A 13042-nucleotide genomic window follows, 5' to 3' on the forward strand; every position below is an offset into this window, starting at 1 on the left:
TTTCCTGGTAGCAACCTGTATTGATAAGACATGAATGCTCTGCTCTTCTTTAGCATTCCTGGGAGATGGTTGGGAAGAAGAAAGGAGTCTCAGGACAGAAGGACGGTGGCCAAACGGAATCCAACGAGGAAGGCAAAGAAAATCGAGACCGGGACAGAGACTATAGTCGGCGACGTGGTGGGCCACCAAGACGGGGGAGAGGTGCCAGCCGCGGACGAGAGTGTATGCATGGGGCTTTAACAAAACCAGTTGTGGGTTAGTAATGTCTAGACTTGAGGGATGTCAGGGCCCTGCGAGGCTGGATCTAGTAACCATTATATCATCCTTTTGATTTTTCTTAAAATCATCTGTTCTGAGACCTTGGCATTTCTTGCATGTAGCCTTTTCTAGCAACAGCCCCCAGTTTAGCATGAAGTTACCTTGTAGCCGTTTGTAAAATTGTTTGACTAGTAACCATTCCCTTAGTAACCATCATGTTCCATCCTTCCAGCTCATTTTCTCTTCTTTGTTTTTGTCTCCCCACCACCATGTATACATACCATTTATGTACATACTTTCTATTCACTTTGCTCTGGCCATCTGTGGTGTTTTGTTTTGTTTTGTTTTGTTTTTAAATTTCAGTTCGAGGTCAGGAAAATGGATTAGATGGCACCAAGAGTGGAGGGCCTTCTGGAAGAGGCACAGAAAGAGGCAGAAGAGGTCGTGGCCGAGGCAGAGGTGATCAGTTTGTTGGCGGGATGGATCTTGGGGGCAGGCTACTCTTATTAGTTTAGTAGGGGTCTGCTTTATATAAAACCAGACAAATTCACATGGACTCTGGATACCTTAATTGTTGAGGTGTCATGCAAATTCTAGAGATTACTGAGTGGGCAGTGGGAAGGAAGGTAGATGTCATTTCCTCTGCTCTTTATTGTTGCTATTATTGTATTTGCTTGAGGATCCAGCAGTTTGATCAGCAAAGGAACAACCTTGTCAATAATAATTGTCCTGCTGTGTTATATTAACTGATGTGCCTACAGAGTGAGAGAAGGAATATCTGATGATGTCAACGACTTACTTTCCAAAGCTGCCTCAGTTGGCAAGGTGATTTTATATCAACTTCTAAAATATTTCTTTCTACCTCTTTTTCTCATTCTTTAGGTGGCTCTGGTAGGCGGGGAGGAAGGTTTTCTGCTCAAGGAATGGGGTAAGTTTCATTGATCCAGTGTTAAAGTCTTTAATTTTTATTTTTCCTTAAGCCTTACCATAATGTCTTAGCATGGTTAATATCCTGGTATCCTGAGGATAATAGGCAGCTATAACCAAAATGTGATCAGAAAGATTGCTGGACTATTTCATCAGGTGTGTGTAGGCATAGGGCTTATTTTTGGGAGATAAGCATTTACCACCTGGATTATTTTATCTCATAGCTTCATTTGAATACAGATACCTGCTATTTTCTCAAAATCTTCATGTGGATTTTATTGGTGTCCTAACCCAAAAGGGATAGTGGATATAAATTAAGATTATACCATGAAATTTTAGGTAAGCTGGTACGTGAGGAAAAGTAGACAGCTTATAGGCTTATAGAATGGGGCCATGGTTGATCTGTACTAGGAAAGAGACAGTCAAGATTCTGATTGCCCTCCTTTTGAGTTAATTTTCTGGTGCTGCTTAGAGCTCAGAGACTCTTTTAAGCTGCTTTTTTTTTTTTCCTCCCAGAACCTTTAACCCAGCTGATTATGCAGAGCCGGCCAATACTGATGATAACTATGGCAATAATAGCGGCAATACATGGAACAACACTGGCCACTTTGAACCAGATGATGGGACGAGTGAGTGACTTTTATTAGTTTCTTGTCTCTGGGAATCTAAGGAAATAATTTTTTTGAGGTTATATTAACAAAAAAGTGGAGTAGTTTTTGGCTGCTGAGTCAGAGAGAGAGAGGGGTGACAACTGAATTACAGTGTACTCTCTTCATTTACTATGTGCCCATGGGCACATTATACATGCTGTTTCACCTGATCTTCATTACTATTTTATGAAATAGACATTATTTATTGTCACTTTCCAGATGATAAGACTTAGACTGCAAGAGTGGTTATGAAATTTGCTAGTATTTGAACTCAGAATTTTTTGACTCTCAAAGCTCATGCTCTTTCCATTATACCATTAGCTCCAATCGTATTTCCTAGTGTTTCTGTTTGGCTACTTAGCTTTGCCTTTTGAAAAGATACCCAGAATTAATTAATCAAGTCACTACTTGTAAAGATGAATAGGGCCCAGAATCAAAGCCCACTGTCAAATTATTTGTTTCTGCATACAGAGATAGGAGTATCCTTTTCCCTTAATTTTTGGGAAATCTCAGTTTCTGGGCAAGAAGGAAATCTGGAGACTTTCTGCCTCTCTTTGTTGGATAGTCTTCTGGGTGTGGTAGAGTATTATGGGATTCGCTTTTTTTGTTGGCTGACTTTGATGCATATTTGGGTAGCGTATATATGTTTGAGGATATGTTAGGCTTGTGGGATACACCAAGATGTGTTTGGGAGTAAGAGATAACTTGTACTACTTTAAATAAGAACAGCCTCTTGGTTCCAGAGTACTTTCTTATGAGATCAGCTACCTCTTTCTGGCTGAGCCAGCACATGGAAAGCCTGAGACTTTTTTCCTCTTACAAAGTGGGGGAAGGGTTAATAGTAGAGCATGAAGTAGGCTCTTTGACTCCTTATCCAGTTAAATTTGCCTTACCCCCTTTCAAAGATCAGTTACCTTAATCCTGTGTCTTTAGGAAGGTCTTTGGCACAAATCACTTCTCATCTACTGCCCACAATATGCTGTACCTCAGGTCCTCAATGTTACTTGCTTTTTGTTCATCAAGCTATCTTATAAACTCATTTTTAATACAGATTTCTCATTGGTGGAGGCTAAAGTAGAGTTATTGGCAAGCTAGATATCTTTTTGAAGTCCCTTAACCATTTAGCTATGAAATATCCTTTTCTGTTTTAACTTATTATACTTTGGAGGCATTAGAACTGCTCTTCATTCATCTCTTGATGGCTTTGTAGAGCACTGGTAACAGTCTGAATAACAGATATGTTTCTGAGCTCTAGTTCGTTCTTGGGTATTTGGCTTTTTATCATTGGCAGAAAAGATAATAGAAGTCGAGGGATTTGTTTTTAGTTGTGGATAGAAAATCAGGCATGGAGTCCCAGTCCTAGATTGAAAGCCTTAGCTATTTTCAACAAGGATCTGGTTGGGAAAAGAGAGAGGGAAGGAATAGGTGTGTGTTTATTTATACCGAGTAGAGAATAGCAGATTTGGGAGGCTAGAATCAGAAATTTTTGATTTGTGGCTGAATGAAAAATTATGTGAATCGCTGCTGTCATCTTGTTAGTGTGAAAGTGTTGAGTATAGTTTCATGCATTCCCTTCAAGTTTCATGATTTGAACTTACCTTCATGCATGATCTCTTTTTGTGTTTTCATGATAGTAAATTACAAATTCCCTTTTTAATTTAAAAAGAGACTCAAATCTACCCTTAAAATATCCACAGGTACAGTGGGAATTGTGTGTTGGGGGCAAACATTCTCATTCACAAGCAAAATTTCACTGGTTGTTTTTTCTTTTCTTTTCTTTTTTGTTTCAGGACTTGATTTCATTGGGGTTGAGGGGTCAAATTATCCCCGAAAATTTGAGACTGCTCCTGGTATGATACATCCAGGCGCCTAACTGCCCCGGATATTTAATAGATTTTTATGAGCTGAAATATCTGTGGATATGTCATTTTTCTGTCTTCTTTTTATTTTTCTGCTTTTTTCTCTTATATTCTGTGCCTGTTTTTCCTCCTTAAAAAAATTAGTTTATTTAATGAATATTTAACATTTACATTGTCTGTGCTTTTTGCTGATGGAATGGAAGCCCTAATCTTTTGTTCAGAGCATTTGCACTCTTTCTGCACCTTAATGCTTCCTCAGTGTAGTCCTTTTCCTTAGCCAAGACCATATGTCCTATATAGGAAGGTGTCAAGTAGCTGTCTACAGTCTTCCTTTCCGTTCCAGATGCAGTCGCCAGAGTGCAGGGGAAAAAAAATTCTTGCATTGAGAGATAGCCTCTCAGTAGTAAATAACTTCTTAGATCACTTCCAATTCTAGGATTGTGTGTATGTGTTAACCCAGATTTTGGATTCCAGTTAGCCAGGGTGGGATGGTTGTCAATGGGGAGGAAAAATGCCATCACTAGAGAGGGAGAGAAGAGTGTGGTTTGTAACTTGTCTAAACTGAGATTGGACTTTAGTTTGATTTGGAGAACATTGTCATTATTAAGTGGTTTGGAATTTCCCTGGCACAGTTTTAACATTGTCCTGGGAAAGACATTGCACTGAACATATTTTTCTGTAGGAAATAGGATTTTTCATTATTAAATGTTTTAAGAGAATTTCAGACGGGTTTTGTAGGTGTTAGAATATTTCTCTTCAGTGACAGTGAAATCTGAATGCCACGCCTTCATTCTTTCATTCTTGTAAGACGTTTTCTCCATTTGGAGAGACTGTTTTAAGAATTATTAAATATATACTGTTATTCTAGAGAAGAAAATAAGGCGTTTTCTGGTCCTTGCTACACAGAGGTTCCTGTGTCTTAGTGTGGTTCTTTGGTTGAAGGGAAGAATTTTAGGTCTCATAGGAACTCACCTATACTCCTTAAAAAATGGCAGGTTCCTTTTCTGAGGATATGCGTATACGTGAAGCAAAACAGGGGAATGTGCAAGGTGGTTTGATTATTTATGGACCTCTCCTACGGAAACTGTGTCCCTTCATTTTCTGTGCCATGACCTCAGCAGGTCAGATTTTGTGTTTTGTATAGTTAGGACCAGTAAGGTAACTATTACACATATTTGATTTTTCAATCTCATCTCGTGTCTTCTGAAAAGAACAGATCCATTGGGGTTTCTTATAGTTAAATCAATACGATCTGTAAACTTGACTTCTGCTGAGTATGCATTTTTAAATTTAATTTTATTTTTGGCTGCGTTGGGTCTTCGTTACTGCGCATGGGCTTTTCTCTGGTTGCGGAGAGCAGGGCCACTCTTCATTGCAGTGCACAGGCTTCTCATTGCGGTGGCTTCTCTTGTTGTGGAGCATGGGCTTTAGGCACGTGGGCTTCGGTAGTTGTGGCACACAGGCTCAGTAGTTGTGGCACATGGGCTCTACAGCACAGGCTCAGTAGTTGTGGCGCACAGGCTTAGTTGCTCCACGGCATGTGGGATCTTCCCAGATCAGGGATTGAACCCGTGTCCCCTGCATTGGCAGGCGGATTCTTAACCACTGCGCCACCAGGAAAGCCCTGAGTATGCATTTTTAAATTCAGTTCCCATAGCAGGTAGGTGTCAGTGCTGTCAGTTTGGATTTCAAGCCTTTCCTTCTTCACTGCCCTTTGACTATAATGTGGCAACCATTTGTGTTCCTCTGCCCCTGCTACCATCTTTCTTCAGACTGCCTGCAGTATTGTCTTATACCAAATAAGTATAGCTTGCATGTTTCAGTTTAAATTGTCTGCTGCCATTTCACTGAACGGACTACTAAGTCAGAGGACTTGAAGGCCCTTAAGAGATTGCTTGGAGCATTGGGTCCATTGGAGTCTTGCTCTCTCTTGCATTTTCTCTCTCTTTCTTACTGTCTGGCTCTCTTTCCTATTACAGCTGTGTAACAAGAACTGAAAGTAGCTGTGAAATCATAATCTTATTAAAACCCTGGTTGTTCTGAGGTATCCCTTTCTAAAAAGTCTTTTCCTCCCTCTGAAGCCCAAGAATCCCTTCTGATTACTAAATTCTGGTTACACTTTTGGCTGCCAAAAGTTTAATACATCCGTATTTTCTGCCTGTGCTTTGTACTGGTACTTAAAATTACTTCATTGTTTTTCCTTTATTCCCAGGTGCATGGAGGACTGCAACAGAGGAGTGGGGAACTGAAGATTGGAATGAAGATGTAGGTATTCCCAGGTCATTCCTCATTAGTACCTTCTATCCCTAAGTGGTGTTTAGGGATAGAAAATGGGTATGTTTCTACCCCTCAAAATTCACCCTTAAGATTCTGACCCAAAACTTTTACATCCAAAATAGTGTTCTGAGCCAGAACATTTCACATATGTTATATGAAGGAGACTGGGCATGAACAGGACTCTGTGGAACCAGACTATGGAAAGGGCAAGTGCACTTGTGTAAGTCCAATATCTGATTGTCGGATTTATCCCAGGAAGAGATGGTGGTTGGGTAGGGCACTAGAAATGGAGTTAGGCAGGTAGTGCATTGAGTAACAGCTTCTGGTGGCACATGACTTTCCTTGGAGCAAATCAGTTATTTGGTTCACATTCAGGCATTGGTGTATGGTCCTGTAAATTGGCTTAGAGGTGGGTACAGATGAGAGTTACAGTACCAAGTTCTTAAGTTTACAGTCTGGTTGACTCTGGGACCCCTTTTGTTTTTGTACTAAGAGCCCAACGTGGTGATTGTAATTGAGATGAACATGTAGGTTTGGCTGTCTTCCAGATTGACTAAACTAGGAAACCTCATAGATGGGTGGCACATAAACAAGCTATATGAATTCGCTGGAGTAGTACCTGAGTAAAAGAATTTTCCTGATCCCTGGTCACAGTCAAGCTTTTGCTGTGAATTACAGTTTCCCGTGATCATGGATGTACCTTCCTGTACTTGTATTTATTCAGTCAAGACAGAATATGATAAGAGGAAATGATGTGTCAAACTGTTTTGGTTTTCAGGCCTGAGTTTTAAAATTCTGGATGTATCAGCATCAGAGGGTGATTCTTTTCTATTGTAGCAGAGCTAGACTGCTTTGTGAATACTTTCTAAGATTTGGCTTGTCTGCTTAACCACCGCTTTCACTGCCGAGGGCCGGGGTTCAATTCCTGGTCGGGGAACTAAGATCCCAGAAGACCAGGCAGCATGCCCCCCCCTCAAAAAAAATCAACTTGAATAGTAGGAAGATTTATTCCCTACAATTGTTTACCGAATTTTAGTGTTTTATAGTGGAGAGACTAGGTGTAACAAAGTCAGTTTTAAGGCAAAAAATGCCTTTAAAAAAATATATGTATTTATTTATTTATTTGGTTGCACCAGGTCTTAGTTGTGGCAGTCGGGCTCCTTAGTCGCGGTTCCAGGGTTCCTTTAGTTGCGGCTCGCCAGCTCCTTAGTTGTGGCATGCATGTGGGGTCTAGTTCCCTGACCAGTGATCGAACCCAGGCCCCCTGTATTGGGAGCACGGAGTCTTATCCACTGCGCCACCAGGGAAGTCCCCAAAAAATGCATGTTAAAATTATTTTTCCATATATCGACTCATCAGCACTTGGGCCCTTACTGCTCAAAAGCCAAGAATTAACTTATATGTGTCTTCATCTTGGCTGTGATCTTCCTTTCTTTGAGAGGAGTAGTGGAAGATAAAGTATGGTTTGGATTGAGGTGGAAGTTGGGAGCTGTATCGGGAAAATATGAAGGTGCTTTCTCTGTTTTTCTGTCTAGCATATTCACCTTCCTGTAAGTTCAGTGCGCATATTATGTGACTCCACTAGATTTTATTGGGTTTCTTGATGCTACCCCCCCTTTAATAAAACCACTGTGCATAGATAGAAGGGGCTTGAAGGTCAGTCCATTCAGGATTCCTTAAGAGTAGATAGTTCTCTCTTCAAAGGATTTTCCCCTTTTTCTTGATGTTGAATTCCCCTTAACCTGTGCCAGGTTTCTGACTGAAACTTACCTAACACTAGGAGTGACTAATTCCTCTGTTTTCCAGCTTTCTGAGACCAAGATCTTCACTGCCTCTAATGTGTCATCAGTGCCTCTGCCTGCGGAGAATGTGACAATCACTGCTGGTCAGAGGCAAGTGTGTGGTATAATTTAGTATCTTTTCCCAAGGGTATCTGCTAAGTTAGTTGTAAGGAAGAATGGCACTGGACCTCTACAGACTCCCATGGTGTCGGTAATGATGATAACCAAATAACATTAGGGTCCTATAAAGTTGGTTGGTAGATTTGTAAGAGTTGATATTAGTAATCTACTGAATGGAAATCCATATATTACAATTTTAAAGCTAACTCTCCCCCAAATAGCCCTTTAATACATAGGTCAGCCTTGTCAGCATCACAGGTATTGATTAAAACTTAGAACTTAGAACTTGTAGTAAGTCAGGTAAAGAGAAGCTGAAAGTGGAAAGTTTTCATTTATTTCTGAATTTGCAGAACTGTTCAATAGTTTCTTCTCTTGCTTAATAATTATGATCTTTGCTTAGCCCACTGAGTATGGTGATAATTTTTTTTCCCTAGGATCTGGCTTATGAAATTTTTAGAACTTGAACATAGGTATTGGGGTCAGTAGAGGGAGATAACACTTGTCAGGGAATATTTTTATCCCCTGAAAGACTCTTGGATTATTTCTAGACCTGGGTATGATAGCTGTTGATTCAGAATGTCCTAAAGAGAAGTGCAATAGGAATAGGATGTTCAGGATGTCATTACCAGAGGTAATGTGTTTCTTGTTTTCATACATCTTTGTTGGAGTATAATTGCTTCACAATGCTGTTAGTTTTTGTTGTACAACAAAGTGAATCGGCCATATGCATACATATATCCCCATATCCCCTCCCTCTTGAGCCTTCCTGTTCCACCCCTCCAGGTCATTGCAAAGCACCGAGGTGATCTCCCTGTGCTATGCTGCTGCTTCCCAATAGCTAGCTATTTTACATTTGGTAGTGTATATATGTTGATGCTACTCTCACTTCGCCCCAGCTTCCCCCTTCCCCTCCCCCGTGTCCTCAAGTCCATTCTCTATGTCTATGTCTTTATTCCTGCCCTGCTACTAGGTTCATCAGTACCATTTTTTTTAGATTCCATAAGTATGCGTTACCATACGGTATTTGTTTTTCTCTTTCTGACTTACTTCACTCTGTATGACAGACTCTAGCTCCATCCACCTCACTAAAATAACTCCATTTCGTTTCTTTTTATGGCTCAGTAATATTCCATTGTGTATGTGTGCCACATCTTCTTTTGTCCATTCATCTGTTGATGGACATTTAGGTTGCTTCCGTGTCCTGGCTGTTGTAAATAGTGCTGCAGTGAACATTGTGGTACATGTCTCTTTTTGAATTACGGTTTTCTCAGGGTATATGCCCAGTAGTGGGATTGCTGGGTCATATGGTAGTTCTATTTTTAGTTTTTTAAGGAACCTCCATACTTTTTTTTTTTTTTCTATGATACCAAATATCTGTGATTTTTTTCCATACCAATTCTGCAATTCTCTGACACCAGCTGGGTGTTCTGACACTAACTCTCCAGAATTAGTGCAGACCCAAGTTGACCGCTCAGTACCACAAGACTGCCTTTATTTACTTCAGAGGTCAGCTGTAAATGGGCCACCTGCACATTTCTGTCCAGCCAACTACAAATTTGGGAGTTCTCACAGCCCCCTGCTCAGGTTTAATAATTTGCTAGAATGACTCATATAACTCAGCAAAGAGTTTTACTTGCTGTCCCTGGTTTATTATAACCAGTACTCAGGAAGAGCCAGATGGAAGAGATGCATAGGGCATGGTATGGGGGTTGGTGGAGCACAGAGTTTCTAAGCCCTCTCTGGGTGTGCTGCCCTCCTGGCATATCGATGTGTTCACCATCCCAGAAGCTCGCTGAACCTCACTGTTCAAAAGTTTTTAATCAGAGTTTCATTACATAGGCATGATTGATAAAGTCATTGGTGATTGAATTCAGTCTCTAGCTCCTCTTCCTTCCCTAGAAGTGGGTGGAGTTTGGTGGGGCTGAAAATTCCAACTCTCTAATCACTTTCTTGGAGTTTCTGGTGACCAGCTGCCTTCTTGAAACTCTGTGAGGGGTCCCACCCTGAGTTACTTTATTAGCATAAACTGTGGTTGAAAGAGACCAATTATGAAAAACAAAAGACACTCCTACTACTCAGGAAATTTGCAAAGCCCCTAGTATATATTTTCATTATACCACAAGTAACTTGAAATATTTTTAAAATTTGGGGAAAAATTCCCCAAACCCTTCTTGTTCCAAAGCTGCTTGAGGATGCCAGCATTCTAGTATGTGGTTTTATATATTAGATATTGGTAATGACAGGTATTCAGTATTAAAATCATGGGTAAAAATTTGTAAATTTTGGCCCAATTATCGAGCTGCTGTATTAAAACGAACATTTGATATTTCACTAAGTCAATTTCACTAAAATTAAAATATTTAACAGTATTAAGGTTGGCAGCCTCATTGGAGCGTAGGTAGATACTGTTGTGGCTCTTACAGATCTGTTATTTTGATGAATTAAGCATTTCACGGCTTTGTGTTTCTGGGGAGTGACTTCATTTTGATCTAACCATAATCTGAGTTGGGTGTTGGGGAATGCTGGAATGTTCAGTCATTATTCATCAAGCTCCCATCTCTCCACCAGAATTGACCTTGCTGTTCTGTTGGGGAAAACACCATCTTCAATGGAGAATGATTCATCTAATCTGGATCCATCTCAGGCTCCTTCTCTTGCCCAGCCTCTGGTGTTCAGTAACTCGAAGCAGAGTGCCATATCACAGCCTGCTTCAGGGAACACGTTTTCTCATCACAGTATGGTAAGTAGGAAACATGGTGTATCCTAGCCAAACTTTTCTGCAACCCCAGCACATACATACAGTAATTCCTTTCAGTGATACCCAGAGGTTTGGGGCAAGGTAAAGCGTCTTCTTTTGTCTTCCTAAGCTGACTTGGGTGTAGAGATGTCAAGTTGGGTAGTAGGGGATATAGCTCTAGGAGAGGACTTAGCTTTGGACAGACTAAGTCATCTTATAAAAATGAGTTAGGAGACTTCCCTTGTGGTCCAGTGGGTTAGACTCCACGCTCCCAATGTACGGGGCCCGAGTTCGATCCCTGGTCAGAGAACTAGATCCCACATGCATGCCACAACTAAGACCCAGCATAGCCTGCCTAAATAAATAAATAAATAAATAAATAAATGTATTTTTTTTTAATGTGTAGACTTTAAAAAAAAAATGAGTTAACATCATTTACTGAATACTTACTGTGCAAACATTGTTCACTGTTATTCTTCAAGAGTGAAAATCAATGACAAACAATTTTAATACTAATTAGTATTAGTAATACTAATTAAACTTGGATGGAAGGTTGTAGCAGTTCCCTGTTTTTTGTTTGTTTTTTGTTTTTTGGCTGCACTGTGCGGCATGTGGGATCTTAGTTCCCCAACCAAAGATTGAACCCGTGCCCCCTGCATTGGGAGCACGGAGTCTTAATCCCTGGACCACCAGGGAAGTCCAGCAGTTCCCTGTTTCTTGGTAGAGCAGAATTGTCATATGTATTCATTTAAACCAGACATTTCTGAGCTAGGCTTCTAAAAACTTGGGGTCTTCCTGAATCTGCCCACTTACTAGCTATTTCTCCCTTTCTCTGTAAGTGGGGATAAGAGTGCTTGCTGTGCCTATCTTACAGGGCTTCAGGAAGATAAATAAGATAATGGGTAAAGTCTCCACAAATGTGGAAGTAGTGGTATTGGTTATTAACAACCTAGAGCACTTATGGCAAATGACTTGATTCAGAATATTTTTTAAAGTTCAAGGTCATCAATTATAGCAAAGGCTAAATAACTAAACAAAGATGGTTAGTAAATCCTAAAAGTACTGCTTTTTCTCTCTTCTTTCCTGTTTATTTTACTTTCCTTACTTTCCTGTTTATTTTTTGGTGGAGGGTTACTATAGTTGTAAGAGGTAAGAAACTATGTGTATGCATATACTTTTATTTTTCTAGTAGTAAGATTAGAGTAATTACTTGAGCTGTAAAACTGCTAAGTCAGCCTCTAATCCAGAGCTGTTAGGGTTTTTTAAAAATTAATTAGTTAATTAATTTTTGGCTGTGTTGGGTCTTCATTGCTGCGCACAAGCTTTCTCTAGTTGCGGCGAGCAGGGGATACTCTTTGTTGTGGTGCTCATGCTTCTCATTGCAGTGGTTTCTCTTGTTGCGGAGCACGGGCTCTAGGCTCGCGGGCTTCAGGAGTTGTGGCACAAGGGCTCAGTAGTCGTGGCTCACAGGCTTAGTTGCTCCGCGGCACGTGGGATCTTCCTGGACCAGGGATCGAACCGGTGTCCCCTGCATTGGTATGTGGATTCTTAACCACTGTGCCACCAGGGAAGTCCCACTCCGTTAGTTTTTAACTGTTGTCTTAAAATAGTTTTTTGTGTTAATAGTAATTTGGTGGTTGATATTCTGCCATGTATGAGTGGTCACAGGAGAGAAAAGGTGGCAGAGAAGGGAGAGGAGTGTTGGGACTAAAAAGAAAAAGAAGGAAGAAACAAAATGGGACAAAGGTCGTAGGAAGATATAATGAAGATCAGAAAATAACTACCAACACCTAAGATATATGACTGGAAAATGGGTTAAGTTCTCTGTGTCACTTTTAATTGCCTTTAATGTCTGGAGTTGAATATTTACACCTAAATCCAAATTCTCATATCAAAAATAAGTTTTCAGTATACTTCCACTTTAACATTCTGTTTAATGTGTGTCATGTGATATGTGAAACTAAACATAAGTGCTATTCTTTTTTCTCATTACCTGCGTTAATCAGTATGCTATTTAATGTAGTTCTTTTCCATTGAGGACAGAGGTTAGAGGATTAATTTCCCTTAAAATTTAATAGATGTAAGTAATATAGGAGCCCTTCCCCATTATCATAATATATGAATGTTAGGTAATTTTCTATACCTTCAGTGTTTTCACGCTTGCAGAATATTTGGTAATCATTGCTGTGCGGGATCATCTCTCTGCCGCAATCCTGTACTTTCAACTAGATTTCCAGTGTTTTTGTTCTTGTTTATATAGTCTTGGGATACAGACTGAAGTGCGAAAAAAAAGTCTTACCTTGGGTTGGACAGATTGGTTTTGTATAAGCACCACTTAATGATGAAGATCATGATGCGCTTTAAGTAAGAACCTAAGAGAGACTAGACTAAATCTCCTTGGAGGTTCTTTAGAATAGCCAAGGCCACATGGTT

At 40.1% G+C, this 13042-nt stretch overlaps 1 protein-coding gene across 19 annotated transcripts in view; it reads left to right on the forward strand.

Annotated features, from left to right (window-relative positions):
- UBAP2L (ubiquitin associated protein 2 like) overlaps nucleotides 1-13042 on the forward strand; it is a gene marked incomplete at its 5' end in the record, with an annotated part of 38231 nt that overhangs the window by 5574 nt on the left and 19615 nt on the right. For 9 of the 19 annotated variants that reach the window (XM_079697180.1, XM_079697169.1, XM_079697166.1 and 6 more), the window contains 7 exons: nucleotides 54-222; nucleotides 622-717; nucleotides 1141-1186; nucleotides 1702-1814; nucleotides 5907-5959; nucleotides 7778-7869; nucleotides 10441-10612. In XM_079697180.1, coding sequence (XP_079553306.1) covers nucleotides 54-222; nucleotides 622-717; nucleotides 1141-1186; nucleotides 1702-1814; nucleotides 5907-5959; nucleotides 7778-7869; nucleotides 10441-10612 — 741 coding nt within the window. Of the gene's footprint in view, nucleotides 1-53; nucleotides 256-621; nucleotides 718-1140; nucleotides 1187-1701; nucleotides 1815-3625; nucleotides 3701-5906; nucleotides 5960-7777; nucleotides 7870-10440; nucleotides 10613-13042 lie in introns of all 19 variants that reach the window. The other 10 variants (XM_079697165.1, XM_079697168.1, XM_079697163.1 and 7 more) reach the window with 5 other exon arrangements.

This window comes from Hyperoodon ampullatus (genome assembly GCF_949752795.1).
Source record: "Hyperoodon ampullatus genome assembly, chromosome: 2".
Lineage (NCBI taxonomy): Eukaryota > Metazoa > Chordata > Mammalia > Artiodactyla > Ziphiidae > Hyperoodon > Hyperoodon ampullatus.